At 35.5% G+C, this 15,972-nt stretch overlaps 1 protein-coding gene across 13 annotated transcripts in view; it reads right to left on the bottom strand.

Moving 5' to 3' along the window:
* Positions 1-734: 734 nt before the first annotated feature.
* IKZF2 (IKAROS family zinc finger 2) overlaps positions 735-15,972 on the bottom strand; it is a 160,795-nt gene continuing 145,557 nt past the window's right edge. For all 13 annotated transcript variants that reach the window (XM_042995257.1, XM_042995260.1, XM_042995263.1 and 10 more), the window contains 2 exons: positions 11,061-11,204; positions 735-5,225 (listed from right to left, as the gene is read on the bottom strand). In XM_042995257.1, coding sequence (XP_042851191.1) covers positions 4,501-5,225; positions 11,061-11,204 — 869 coding nt within the window. In that variant the 3' untranslated portion in view covers positions 735-4,500. The remainder of the gene's footprint in view (positions 5,226-11,060; positions 11,205-15,972) is intronic.

Below are 15,972 nucleotides of genomic sequence, written 5' to 3' on the forward strand. Positions count from 1 at the left end.
TACTAGAACGGATTCTTCCTTAAAAACAAAACAAAACCACATACCATAATGCAGTTCACAGCTGAAATTTCCCTCTATGCCATATTTTACCTACATGATCTTGTAATGGTATTCAGAAATACTATCAAACTAATAAGATTAAAATCTGGTTGCAAAGTTTCCTTTTACTTTAAACAGATGAGCTGAAATTCTCTGATTGGAACTTCCTCTAACAGTTTTGCCCTAAGAACATGAAGATGTATTATATAGTACTCAAATTTAAGTGGTTTTTAAAAATACATAATAAAAGTGTTTGTAGAGCTACAACAGCTAACCAACACTCTCTCAATGCATTTTAAAAAGGCACCAATATCAAGAAATTTTATAAGTATTTAATACATTAAACTCAGGATCTTAAGATACCAGTTACTGTATATTTTAATTATTTTGCAGAAACTGGAGGTTTAAAAACATTTCTGAGATAACTCTCATATATACAAATTTTAATTTCACCCCTACTCTTTTCTTTTGCATTTGGGGAATTTTTTTGGATAATCTTATACAGATAGTACTTACTAAAAATAATATATAAAATATAACTAAAGAGGACCACAAATGTATCTCTTCTTGTACAATGAACATTTCAAAGTAAAAAAAAAAAAAATGTAGTCAGTACCTCTTATAATCTAAGTTCTCTCTTGAAACTAGGGGCATACAGGTTTTTTTTGTTTGTATTTTTGCAGCTTTTTCTGTTCTTTTTCTACTTTACAGAATCATTTTGGAGATAGGATGACATAACATTTGGAAAATCAGTTAAAATATATTTTCATCTAAATGCCTTCACTGATGTCAACATATCATAAAGACTTCATAGTTTTGTGAGGTGTAGAGTTGAGACATGGTAACTATATACCAAAACATCAAGCTCACTAAAATATTGTCTTTTTCCATTTGCCAACACGTAAACATTAATCATTTTTTTTGTATCTTCCTATTAAAAAGTTATTTTTGTTTCCTTCGTTTTGGAAGTTATACCAAATCAGCTTAAAAATCCTTTTCTTGTTTGTTTAGATTCATTCTGCAAGTAGATTGTAAAGGCCCAAGGTTTTAGTTTAATAGTTGAACTAGTCCTAAAGACATACTAATAACTTCTTTAATATTTCTTAATACAATCTGGTAAAGTAAGTTTACTAAATTTCTCAGGTATGAACTCTAATTTTAACTCTTTAAGTGCTCTTGCAAGACATGTGGTGACTCTAATTGCTTCTTTTCATGACTTTTCGTCAAAGGAGTGTGTATGTCCATACGCACACATGCACGCACTGACACACACATACAATTGCTTGTATGCATGGAGGAAAACCATTTTCTACTTTGTAGCCAAATCTAAATCCTGGTCTCTCGCGTTCTGTCCCTCCAGAAAATTCTCAACGGAATGTTTTAACGACTCGAAATCTCTTCCAATCTGCTTATTGGTCATCTTCGCCATTCTAAAAAGCCAGGCTAGAATTGCTTTTTAAAAGTGATTGACCACTATTAGAGAGAGGCAGCTAATTTACCTCCAACAGGAGCTGGAGGTAAATTTCTGGGCAAAATCAGGGCGAAGCAATGTGATGAATTTCTGAATTTTTGCCAAACCAGAAGAAAGAGGCTAACCCATTTTTATGCCCCTCCAGTACTCTAATGTGAAATCTCACCTAAATAAACTGGGCATATAACTGTTATGTAAAATTTGATTTATTTGGTGTCTGACCCTCATATTTATTTTTAGGCCCTAGCAACTTGCATATTTCCTTTTGTGAAGAAGGAAGCATGCAAATATAGCCATTTAGAGTCTCCCAGAAAGCACCATGCCCACAAAAATTCTAACCTGCACATTTGAATTGACCTCGTCCTCATTTGTCCCTGCCACACCCTGAGCCATCTTTATCTCTTTCTGTTCCTCATATCATGTAGCTAAGAAAGTACAAGTATACGCTTGTAGCAAATACACTCTCACAAATATTGTCCCTTTGATAAAGTAGATTCTCAAATAGATGAAATCAGAAAAGGAGTACTGTCTTCATGGGGGTACTACACAACTCTTTAGGTCCACCTAAAATTCAGCTTCATCCCAGGGTAGGTAGACACATGATTGTTCATACACTGAAAAAAACAAATAGTGAACAGGAAGAAAATTCATAGATGATGCCAGCAGAAATCCACACACAGCCAAAGTTATGAACACACTGCCATCCACATTTCCTTAAATTGCAGTAAAACACAAAATCAGTAACCTTACATTATTTACCTTCCTCCAAAAGGGAAAAAAAATATGAAATTCCAATTTTTTGAGTGGTTAGTGTAGGGGGAGGTAAGGAAGTCTCAAAAGCATACTTTACCTTTGAATAAACTGTGTGTTCACAATGTACCAAAGCATGCAGGAGGGGAAAAAAAAAAAAACAGTATTCTATTTAAAACGTTTCATGTCTCTGTTTTGGTGCATTCTCTTAGATTTAAAGGACTAGTTTGGACATTTCTCCAAAAATAATTATAAGAGGAACGAGTAAAGGAGAGCTGAGTTAAAATCATCTTTGCCCAGCTCTAGCTGTGTTAGTGCTCAGAAGCTGTTTAAATAAGCAGATGATAAATGAGAAGATGAGTCAAGAGCAGTATTGGGGCCGGATGTGCTTCTCTGTCCTTAAGTCTCTAATTTTGCTAGTTCTCACATCATTCTGCATTAAAAACATAGTTTCAGCCTCCTATTTAATGATTTTTTTAAGAGCAGTTATCAGTTACTGCTTAACAGAATCAGTACTCATAAATGGCTATCAGATAATCCAGCCATGGTCAGGCCTGTCCTCCCTCAACACAAGCAGCAATTTCTGTATCCAGGTATGTCCCCCCAAAATGACTTGAATTGATCTCATTTTTCCCTTCCCTCTAATGCTGTTGGACTGCACATAAAAAAACAGAGCACCTTTTTATAAATGAAATAAAAAATTTGCACATGAAAAATGATAACATATGTATGGATTAAGAGTTTTTTTGTTTTGTTTTGTTTTGTTTTTTACTAAGGTACTGAGATTCATTTCTGACAAGGACTTATAAGTAGTTGAATGTTTTTGAGATGGAAAACTGTGCAGGACATGGTGACTTTTGCTTGGAGGTTAGGTTACATTCTAGACCCCAAAAAGTGTAAAAAATAAGCTGTTTTTTTATCTGTGGTCTAATGTGCAGGTTACAAAGAAGTTCCCTTTTCCTTGCACCAAAAGTGGTAAATGTTATTATTCAAGAAATACTAGAATAAATAGCCCTAGTTCCATAACCTTATGGGGTTCAAGTTACCATATTCAGGTCAAATTAGTAATTGCTCCGAGATTTTGAGAGCAAAAACCTATAGCAAAGAGTTTCATGATCTTCTACTCAAGTAGTAAAGGATGATGGACTATGGATAGAACACTGGGTGGTCACAGCTTGAAAAAATCAGTGGGAAAAGAGAAATACCAGAAAAGGGATTTCTGAGTAGTTTTTTTACTTCTACGGTTAGCCTAATTATATGTTTCTGCTGACTGGTTAACACTGATTAAATGCTGATAAAGTGACAATCGTAAGCATACTTTTAGAAACAAATATGTACACTATGCCGCCATCACATTACAACTTTAAAAGAAGACTTCCAAAACAAATTTATGAAAAGCAGAGGTCCTTTCTGGAAACTACTGACTGCCTCTTAGCCACTCTTAGACCATATGTTATTCTTAAAACTAGATAAAAATACTACTCATTAAAGGTGTTAAAAGTAAGGCTGCCAGGGTGTCTATAAAATACCAGTCATCAAAACTATGGAAAACAGTGCTTAAGTTTAGAAAAATAAGATCACAGGACCTCAGATGTATTGTAGGTGTCCTCAACTACCTATAGTTTACAAGTTTTGCTATATGGTACAGTGTATAACATACCGTATTATAAATTCCATTGGGGAAGTAAACATAGAACCCACAACAACTCATCCAAGGATTATCACTGAAATTAACACATGTGTTTGTGTTCCATGATCTCTAGAGGAAAAAAAAAGTTTACATTTTGAAACAGTTTCTTCTTTGAAGAGTAAAATTACTTATACCACTTTAAACTGTGGAAGTTCTACCCAGAAAACTCCAAACTTCCTTGCCTTCAATCATAATCCTGAACATCAGTGGCAAATTAGAATCTCTTAGGTGAACCTATATGAATCAAGTGATTTTTTTTCCAAAGCATGATATACCTTATATTTATGCATGGCAGAAATGAACCGCTCTTAAATTCCCACGTTACCAAGAACAATATCCCCTGTCCCTTCTCTCTTCTGTTTCTTCCTTATTGTAATTAGGCAGAGTAAATGACACTGCATCCACAAAATAAGAATTAATGACAGTAATAATATTAAACAAACAAAAATAAAAGGTATGTCGACATCTGAGGGAAGGTGGGATTGTAAGTGCAGTATTTCTTCATGTGCAGTTTGTTACTTCATAGGGGTCCCCTTTGGAATGAAAAGGCCTAGTGGAATGTGTGCTCCCCTCGAACAATGTGTGATGAAAACTCGTAACGGTCCTGGCTTCTGTAGCCACAGATGTTGCATTCCAGTGGGTCCCGGTAGCCATGGCAACCCATATGAATGGTGTACATGACATGGTCTAGGAAAAGGACTCGGCAGTGCTCACACTTGAAGGCCCTAATCTGTTCTCCTTCTCCATTGAAGACCTTGTAGATGTCCTTCAGAGAGCCCTTAGGAGCCTTGGTGGTATCCAAAGCCTTGACATCCTCCTTCATGTAAGCTGGGCTTTGTTTCCTCTTGGGATTTAAGGCAGGGTTTCCTTGGTAGGACTGGTGGTCATCATGGCTGCTTTCTGAGTCTGTAGAATCCAGGCAGCTATTGCTGGGAGAGGCCTCTCTTTCCTGGGGTCGACTCTTTGGTCTGATGAGAGAGAGAGGACCATCCATGTTGTTTTCATGACTATCGGAGGTTTCCCTGCTAATGGGTCTTTCTATCCTATTTGGATGATAGACCTGAGAATAAGCTGAACTTATAACCGGGGCCACCTCAGCGATTGTGCTTGGCGGGTGCTGCATCAGTGGGTGAAGGGCCTCAGCTCCAAGGTAGGTGATTGCATTGTTGATGGCTTGGTCCATCATATGAGACTGCATTAGCTCAGCCTCTTTCTCATATGTTAAGTTCATATCAAAGTGAATGTCTGGGTAGCTGAATCGCATGAGCTTTTCCCCTGAAAGGGGGAGGGCAAGAAAAGTAAAAAAACAAACAAACAAAATACAACAAAATTAGTGACTGGATTAAAATATAAATGTACAAAGTTAATTGTCTCCATTTTCTATAATATGATATTCTTTAGATCAAGCATTTGTGCTCTTTAATTCTGCTAAGACTCAAATACTCTCAGCCTGCAAAAAGGATTAGTAATAAGAATTTCACAAGCCATTTGCACTTGTTTTAATGCCATCATGAAAATGCATCTAGCCAGAAAGGTATGATTGAGTGTGTTATCCTATTTTCATTCTCAATTAGAATTTCCACTTGTCTAGAGCTCAGCAACTGTAGGCAAAAGCAGAAATACCAGGTGAAAATAAGTCAGAGACTATGCTTGTTTTGCATATTTTAGACATCAGTGACCAAGCCACAAAGAGCATAAAAGCGAGAGTGATCTGATTATAACATCTGTCACTTCATTGTTATATATGGTTAATTTGGTTGATTTAACTGCTACATTAGAAAAAAAAAATTATAGAGTCGACATTTGTCACCCTAGAGAATTCAAAGATGACACCATTAAAACACTGTTAAAAGTTGTATTGTTTGATAAACTGAATGGAATTTAGGACTATTTAAAAACAGGAGTTATTTCCACAAGTAGTTTATTTACAAACTTGGAAAATAATATATTTGTTGTTTTGTTTCTTGAAATGGGGAATTCATCATTTTTACACCATCCCTTCCTTGTTTAGACATATGGGCAATGGTGCTGATATGTACACCCATTGTTAGTTTTCCATGCTTTATCTTGATTGAAGTATTTTTGTAGTTTTCCCTTTAATATCTACTTCAACAAATCAGTATTTTACTTCAACACAGTGTCTAAAGATTAACCGTAAAAGAGCCTTGTGCATAAAGCAGGAGAAGTCATTTTAATTTTTCTCCTTTAAATGTTTCCAGCTTTGGACGGTGTATTTTATCTTTTTAAAATTCTGCCACTAAGACAACGTGGTCTCCTACTAATTGCCTGGTTACTTTCATAGGTAAATCTTACAGATAAAGGCTTCTTAAAAATATATGTGGACTTCTTATAAATGTTTAGTATGTTGTTATAGATGGATGACTAATTTGTAATGTTGATAAAAAAATGTTTATCTACAGAACTGCATTCTGGAAAAGCACTTTTGGATCACTAGTATTATTTCAGGTTTGAAAAGAGGTCCCCAAAGTGAGATTAGGGTTATAATCGGAGTAATGAAAATGGAAGAAAAAAATGATGAGACCTGATCTCATGGCATCCAATTTAAGATACTGCAATGTTAAGACTTAAAAAGTTAAGCTAGACAAACCTAATCTATATTCTCAAAGAGCTTACAGTTTAGAGAGAGTGACAGTGATTTAGGAATCATTTATAATACAGTGTGATATGTGCTATGAGGTCAAATAAAAGGAATATATATTAAGGGAGTAAAAGAAGACTTCTTGAAGAAAGTAGCATCAGAGATAAGAATGTGATGACAAATATTAGCCAAGTAAAGGAACGTGGGGGTGGAGCAGCTGGCAGGAAAGCTCAGAGGCAAGAGGGTATGACTTGTTCAAGGGATTACTTAAATTTCAGTATATAGCTGACAGTGGAAATAGATGAGAAAGAGAAGATAATAACAAGGCTCATTCAACAGCTAAGGAATTTGAATTTCATGCTGAGAGCAATACAGATTAATAGGGTTAAATGGGAAAGTGACTTGACTAGATATTTATTTATAAAGATGGTTTAGGAGGTTATTGCTATAAAGATCATGGTGGCCTGAATTAGTATAGTGGTAGTGGAAATGGAGAAAACCCGATGAAATGGAGAGAAATTTAGAAAATATAGTTTCTAGGGCTTGGTGATTATCTAGACTTAGAGAATGAAAAAGAGAAAGAAGTTAAGCATGGAGCCCGTTTCTTATCTGGGAAACTTAGTGGATAGCAGATAGAAAAGATGATGAATTCAATTTCGGAAAACTATGAGTAATAGTCGTGGTCCAGTAACTGCTGAGTAGAGTCTAAAATTTAGAAGAGAGATATGGGCTTGAGATGTAGATACATAAGTCATCAGTTGATAGAAAGTAACTTCTGAAGCCAAGAGAATAAAAGGTATAACCCAAGCATTGGTAAAGTATGAAGATGAGAAGGTCAAAAATAGAACCTGGGAGAACACCAAGATTTTTATGCCTGCCCACAGACCAAGGCAAGTTGGATTCCTGCACTGGGCCCCATGTTTACAGAGTCCCTTGCTCCTCATGGAATGAGGAATGTGTAGAGCCAAAGGAATATGCCTGTCTGGAGATTACTCCCTAGACCATACCCTGGATACCCAAGACTGAAGAATTCCTTTCCCAAATGGCACTGAGTTTGCACTAAGGGTTAGCATAGTCCTCTTCATATGGTCTATCTTCCTGGTATGCACACACTTAGGCCTGAGGAGAGGCTAATACACTACTCTTTATGTGCTGTGTGTGGGGTGCAATGTGAAAAGAAACTGAATGTGCAGGCTGAGGTGTCCACATGCATATGCATGAGGCCCCTTTTGGTACTAGAAAGAAACAGAAGTGGGTCTAAGAGAGAGGGCTGGCTCCAGGTCAGGCAGTGGTTCTGCTCATGCTGTCAAGGTATGGTGTGGAACTCTAAAGGATCAAAGCATTCTATATTTATTTGAACTCAGTCTTCCAAGTTAGGAAGGTAGAACAATAGTTTTTCAGCTTAGGGGCATCTGGGTCTCTCAGGTGGTTAAACATCTGACTCTTGGTTTCAGCTCAGGTCATGATCTTGTGGTTTGTGATTTCAAGCCCTGCATCAGGCTCTGCGCTGTCAGCACGGAGCCTGCTTGGGATTCTCTCTCTCTTTCTCTCTGTCCCTTCTCCTCCCTCCCTCAAAATAAATAAACTTAAAAAAAATAATTTTTCAGCTTAATTTAAAATATTAAAACATTTAGGCATATGAATGGAGGCCTTCATTAGTACTTTTGCCCCATCTGCATGGCTGTTAAGGGTAGATTCATAATGAAGACTGAGAAGGAGCAGAGAAGCTAGAAGAAAGGCAAGAGATCAATGTCATGGATACCAAGGAAAGAAGTGTTTCAAAAGCAATGAATTATTCAAGAGTGGCAAATGTTCTCTCTGACTAATATAAGATAGTCTAAAAAGGGTCCACTGCACTTGACACTATGGAAGCTGGTGACGTTGATAAGAATCATTTCATGGGGAAGAAAACCAGGTTGCATAGACTAGGGAATGAGTAGAAAGAAAGAAATTATGGAAAGCAAGCATAGAGAACTCTTTCAACCACTCCATTTTTTGAAGAGGAGAAAGTAGGTAGTAGCAGGAAGGAGATTTGGTTTTGAGGGAATTTTTTTTTTTAAATGATGAGAGTTTATCATATTAAATACTAAAAGGAAAATGCCAATAGAGGGGGAAGACTGAAAATACAAGTGAGAAAAAGGAATAATAAAATGTAATGTATCGGGAGGGGCAGGGGGGAGGCTGTGACAGAAGAATTCCAGGGCACAAGAAGAGGAATTAACCTTAATTAAAAAGAGGGATACTTCTTTCATTGAAACAAGGAGGAAAAAAAGAAAATATTCCTATAAATGCACTTAATCCTTATAAAATTAGTAATATTATATTGAAATCATTGCAAATGACTTTATTCCCTGTAAATTGAGCTAGAATACCATCAAGAAGTGAGATACCATGTTTGTGGAGAATAAATGTTGAAATGGCTATAGAGTTCAGCAGGAGAGAGGACTATGCAGGAATGGGATCAAAGTAGGACTGCTACAATGTGGATGGAACAACTGATATTTGAGATCACTTATTCACTGATTCATAGTGACCAATTTGTAAGGCTGTGGGATTTTCTCCAAAAGTATTAGCAGCCCTGTAGATATGGGACAGATGTTTCTCTGCTTTCAATAGAGTGGGGTTTCCTAGTGGGGTTTCACTAGGAGAAGGTGATAGAAAGACAACAAAGTAAGAGAGTCAAGAATATTGGCAACAGAGTAGTAAACATGATTAACCATGGAATCTAAGCTGATAATAAAAAGAGAGGAGAACACAAAAAGATAGAAAGTTCAGGGATCTTTGGTCTGTAGGGCTTGAAAAGGTCAAAGAATAGTATTTAACTGACGGGCATGGTAAAAAGGAATTTATAGTGAGTGTGGAGTGATGAAATTTTCATTTCAAAAACCATCACAGAGACAATGTGTGATTGCTTTTTATATACTACTCGAAAGGATAATCCAAATAAAAAAATACCATTAAATTCCTAATAAGAATCTAATGTTATTATTTTAAAATCAATATGTAATTAGGAAAAAATCTGTCCCCCTTTTCTAAGGACATAATCAAATCAAATTGAGAATAGCATTTCTAAGTCATAGTAAACATTGAAAATGTTACAAAGAACAAAACTAAATAGATTCAGAAGACATAAAAAAAAAAAAATTTATATAAAGGAAGAAAGACTGGAAGAAAAGTTACTTAGGGCCCAAGGCAAGCCTTTGAGTATTCTTGCAGGGGCTTTATCAGTATCAACTGTGATCCCTTAGGGCCATTCTCTAGTCTTTTTTTCAAAGAGCTCTGTCAATAAATCTCTCCAGCTTGTCTTAAAATGGTATTTTGGTGATTTGTTAGTTCTGCGATTTCAGATTGAAAGGATATCTTCTCTAAGTGATTGATTATTGGAGTAAAAGAATTTTATTAGCCTTCCCTCCCTGAAATAACCAAAGATTTTCTACCGGTCATCACTCAACCCATATCAGGATGTTCCACAATACTCTTTGACAATAGAATATGAGTATCTATTTGAATATTTTTCTCTTCTAATTTTTACCCTTTATAGTAATAAAATCTATAAGAATAGATATATTACATATATAATTAATGGCAATTCTTTATATAGAATCACTATTTTTATATATTCTTTTTAAATTTTATTTATTTTGAGAGAGACAGAGAGAGAGGGAGAGAGAGAATGCGAGCAAGGGAGGGGCAGAAAGAGAGGGAGAGAATTGTAAGCAGGCTCCATACTGTCAGCACAGAGCCCTACACAGGGCTCAATCCCATGAACTCTGAGATACTGACCTGAGCTGAAAACAAGAGTCAGAGGATTAAAACCAATGGAGCTACCCAGGCACCCCACTATCTTTTATACATTCTTAAAAAACTTAGATGTTTTTTGCATCTAAGGGCTTGGAAATGAAAAAGAAAAGTCTAAGCACAGTATATTTAACTTTTTGTTTCAAAACCATAGGCCAGATGAAAACAAAGATCCAAATATGCAAGATCTTGAATGTAGGTCGCTGCATTATTTTTCTAATGCAGCATTTTGGGGGAAAATATTTCTCTTAATTCTAGATAAAATAGTAAAAGCGTTAATCTCATGTAAAGAAAACAGTTTAAAGACCTAGAACTAGTGCAAATTGGAAAACATCACAAAACTGGCTAACAGATGACACCATTCTCCTTAAGTATCTTTATTTTGTAAATGACATTTTTACATACTAGTGTACTTTATAATTTAGTTTTGAGGTAGCAACTTCTATCAGTCTTTCTTTAATTTCCTAGGCCCATATATCTAAAGGTGTGTGTGTGTGTGTGTGTGTGAGAGAGAGAGAGAGAGAGAGAGAGAAAGAAAGAGACAGAGAGAGGGAGGGAGGTACACATGGGACAGCATGAAGCAGAAATGAATAATGGACAAAAGAGATGGGTATTTATCTCTTGAACTGAAATATACCATCTGTAGTTCTAATACATGGGAACATACTTCTCATTAAAACCACCTTTGAAGTAAAATCATTTGTAATGCTTACCCACAAACTTTTGTGGAGTGGAGCTTTTACGTTTTCCCATATTCCCTGTGAGCTTCTCTATGACAGCAGGTCTCTCAAAAGGCACCAGAGAAATATTGTTGTCCATAATAGGCTCTTGTTCCTTACAATCTTCCATAGGAGGTACTATGTAAAACCATACAAAAAATGCAATCTGATAATTTCTTCAACATTTTAAAAAGATACAAAGCTGGATTTGCCATCTCAATATGTGTTAGATAAACATCAGCTAGTATGCTTGGATAAAAGTAGAAAGAATAACCTTTAGTGTTAAAGTACACTCTTTAATTTTACACACACACATACACACACACACACAGAGGGGATTTGTTTTTATTCGAGTCGTTCTCAAATCAATGACAAACTGTTGGCCACTATTGGTGGCAAACATGTTCATCTTGTTTCTCATCTTACTCCTCTGAAAGTGTTTTTAACATTGATTAAAATCAATACCACTTTAAGACTGCACTATTCTCAAGGCTTTTGGAGTTTATTTTTCTAAAACAAATTAAGTAAGTCAACTTGTTTTGCAGGAAAGCTTAAACAGACACACAGAATAACAGCACGATATTTAACCAGGTTTTTTTTTTTTTTTCACCCATGTATTTTCCTGTAGCAGATTTTCTATTGATGAGACAAGTGAGCTATTAGCCCTACTGGTAGTAGATAAATACCTGCACAAAGCAGCCTTCATGAAGGAGTTTCAATTCTGAACATGTCTATACACAGTAAACTGTGGCAGCTTTATGACTCCAATTTATTTTAAAAAGAGCTCTTCAGCAGGATAAAACATTCCATTTCCAAATTGGCATATTTGTTCACTAAACTGCTCTAACTCATTTGACATAAACTCTCCAAAGCTGCTTCCTCTGCATCACATTTGTCTAAGTTGCTAGGGGCTAATAGAGTAGTTCACAGATATTGACATTACATATTGACATTCATAGTATAGAAAGAGGATTTCACAAAAGTTTTTGCATAGAAATACTGTCAAAGGATGTTTAAGGATAGAGTAACATCTGAGACAGATGAGATCAATGATTGAAGCCAGAGTTCACAGGAAAGACCATAACTTATTCTTGATTATCGTTACTTTCTCTAATTGTACCTGTGCCAGGGCCGTTTGGGAGCCTACAGGATTCCTATTTTAGAATATGTTTACTTGTTCAGCATACACTGTAAAATGATTTATTCTGCTCCTTTCATTTGTAAAGGAGAGTTCCACTGTGTGAAACACAATACATTCTCATTTATAAGACCAGACACTAAAGTAAAATGAGAAAGCAAGAGATGAAAGTTAAGAAAATCTGGTGAACCATTCAGGTGACCTACTTAATAACCAATACAGGTTGCTGATTTTGAAGAAATGAAAAATGGCAACAGAAAAATCTTTTCCTAATTTGGACATGTTTAAAGAAATCTATATCCAATCTAAATTTTGGGTTAACTTAGTATATTCTAGTGGATAGACCAGAAGAATTTAATCTTCAACCTTATAAGATATGGCTACGATTGGCAAGAGATTCTGCAATTACTGGATGTTAATGTAAAAGGAGATTATGAGATTCAGAAAGAAGGAAATACTCGGGTCATTTTCTATACTGATATAATCCATGATGTTACCAAGTGGAAAAAAATTATATCCCAAGATGTTACACGAAACATTATGTTCTCTTTAGCCAATAACTAAAGTAAAAGCAAATACTTAAAAAGGAAAGCAAAGAAAGGCTGACCAAAAAATTCAAACAAGGGTGGCCAGGAGGATGGAATGGCAGTCGAGAATGGATGTGGTTGGAACCATTAGTTAGATACAGATTATTGTCAAAGTCTTAATTTTTGTTTTGGGTGGTGGATTCATAGGCAATTACTACATTATTTAACATAACTGTCAAGCTAAAAAACAGGCTATGTATGGACTGAAGATGAAAATATGTCACAAACTGGGATCCAAAATGAAAGAAGGAAAGAAAAAAAAAGTTTATTGTTGTAAATTTTGTTAAAAAAACAGCAAAACTGGTTAACAGGGTTTGCCCCCAAATTGAATATAATAATTAGTTTTGAAATGAGTAATCTAAAACTTGGCAGTTTTGCTCTAAGTCTAACCTTGAATTTTCATATTTGCACACATTTAACACTCAAAACGAAACCTGGGTGTGCGAACTGTCCCACACCACATCCACCTCAATTCAGATGATTTGTCCCAAGTTCAATGAAGCTCATGTGAACTGAAAACAATGACTTTGTCAGAGCTCTGGTCTTGCTTCTATTTAACATCAGCCCTCCACATATCAAATATTGAACCTATTTCTACCATATCAGCAATAATAATAGTAACTGATATATACTATGTGCTAAGTACTGTTTTAAGACTGCATTAAATTATTTAATCTTTTCAATAACCCCCTTGAGATCAGTCCCATCTCCATTTTGTAGATGGGGAAACAAAAACCCAGAGACTCCTTGCTGTTTATGTCTAGTTCATACGGAATATGTTGAGTTGAACCTAGGTGGCCTGGCTCTAGAGCCTGGGCCCTTAGCCAGTACACTATACTATTTTTTTTGTTGAGATAATTAGACTGTTGACTTTTGATAAACAAGTTTGACATATTTTTAAGGTCTGCCATTGGGAAAAGATCTGATACATTTTCTCAATTACATAACTAATCTGAATGTTTTGTTTTTTTTTTTTTTTCTTTCATGGGTCTGGGTGCAATGTTTGGGCTTGAAACAGAAAACAAGTTCTTAAGTTAACTCAATAATGCATCAATCACATAGTGAGAGATTTATCTAGGCTAAGAAAATACCAATAAGCTAATCTTACTTGTTAGAGCAAACTTCATAACCAGATATTTCCTTGACCTTATTTTTGAAGTTATAGCCAAGAGGAAAATATGTTTGTAATTGCATTATTTCATTATCTCATCACATTTATAAATCTTAAAGACAGAAGCATCTAAGAGTGTTCCCAACATAGCCATGTTTACCAAACAATCCACTCAAATTCAAAATCCAAAAAGACAGTCTAGATTAGATCACATGTCCACCCCCTGGCCAGGAAAGGGCAGGGAAGCTACGCTTATAGTCTTTTCATATAATAGGAGGACAGTTCTCTAAAGGAAAATAGAAGTTTGGTTATCAAAAGAAGAAGGAAGTTTTGTAGGGCAGGGAAAAATAATGGATGTCATCTATATTGTCACAGACTTTCTCCATGTTGCCAAATAAAAAAAAAAAATCAGTTTATCTTATTTTCTTGATAACATCTGACAGTACTGGCTTGCTTTGAAATCACTCTTTCCATTTTCCATTCTCTGCTCCTACTTATCTTCATGGCTCTTCTTTTTTTTTTTTTTCTTTTTTTCCTTCTGGTGTTTTCTTGGCTTTCTAGATGTCTCACTCTATAGTTACCCATATAACTTTAGAAAACATATTACTTCAGGTTACAACCTATATAATGATGACTCCCAAATCTTTATTTCCTACCCAGACTTCTCTTGAGAATTTGAGATCTATATATTCAACTTCCTCCTAGACAGTTTCACTTGGCAGTCTCTCACAAGTGCCTAAAAGGTAATGTGTTCAAAAGCCGAAATCTCCATTTCTCACCCCATACTTTCTCCTATTTTTCCAATTTCCATCTACTTAGACGGCACCATTATCTACCTGATCATCCATGCTAAATATCTATGACAAATACTAGATTTCTTCCTTTCACTCAGTCTCCTTTCCCTTCTCTCACCTCCTCCTAATACACATACATGAGTGTACTGTGTATTTTAGATTTTACATGTATAGTTGCTCTCAATTTCTAACTGTTTATGCCAGGCTACTAAGCCCTACTTGACCAATCAGGAGATTGTTGCAATGGTCTACTTGCTTCTCTCTTGATTCTTTTATCTCCTATATCTCTAGAAATAAAATGTGAATACAATAATATTTTTTAGGATAAAATACAAAATTCTTTGCTTAGCACAATAAGTCTTTGATATTCTGTTCACAGACTATTTCTCTGGCCTATCACCTTCCAATTTCTTTTGCCCGTACAAACTGGGCTCTAATTATACAGTTACTTGTTGGTCCTTAACTCTCCATAATCTTTTAGGCTTCTATATCTTCACACATGTTGTTCTCTCTGCACAAAAGACTCCTTTCATGGATGGCTGTGTTGTCTTTCAAATCTTCACTCAAACAAAACTTGCCCCAGAAATTTCTCTTGGACACCTCGTCTGGTTTAGACATCTATCCTACATGCCCCTGTAAAGCTTATCAGACTATTGTGTTGGTTTACTGGTCTATTTCTAACAGTAGTTGGTAAGTAACCATAGGGTACAGATTGCATTTTATTTGTGTCTCTAGTACGTTTTATGATATAAGACAAATACAATATTCAAGGTTTTTTTTACTGAATGACTTTATGGAGGAAATAATGTTACCGGATGGAAACAAGTTGAAGGAACTTACTAGAGTTTACACGTTCTCAATTATGTTCCCAGACTTGTAATAAAGAACTTCCCTTTCTCAAATAATTCAAAGCATAAACTTAATAATATATGTCCTTGCTTTAAAGCTAGCTATCTTTTGGTTCATGCTTTCATTTTTGTCTCCTGGCAAGGGGGAAAAAGCTAATTACATACTTCACTTTTTAAAGCTTTTTCTTCAAGCTAAAGAGCCTTGAGAAATGAGCATAAAGATAATTTTCAAATAAGATAATCTGCCATAAAATTATTATTATCTTTATTTCCAAAACTACAAGTCATGAATTTTCTCCTTTTCCCTCAAAGTCAAAAACTTCTTATTCTATCTCCAAAACATGTCTCTAGTGTTTCATCCAGTTCTCTTCTCCTGCTCCTGTTTTCTCGTCTTTTCCTTGGCATTCTTAATTCTAGTCTCTCCTTGT

Source organism: Panthera tigris, chromosome C1, assembly GCF_018350195.1.
Source record: "Panthera tigris isolate Pti1 chromosome C1, P.tigris_Pti1_mat1.1, whole genome shotgun sequence".
NCBI classification, from domain to species: Eukaryota; Metazoa; Chordata; class Mammalia; order Carnivora; family Felidae; genus Panthera; species Panthera tigris.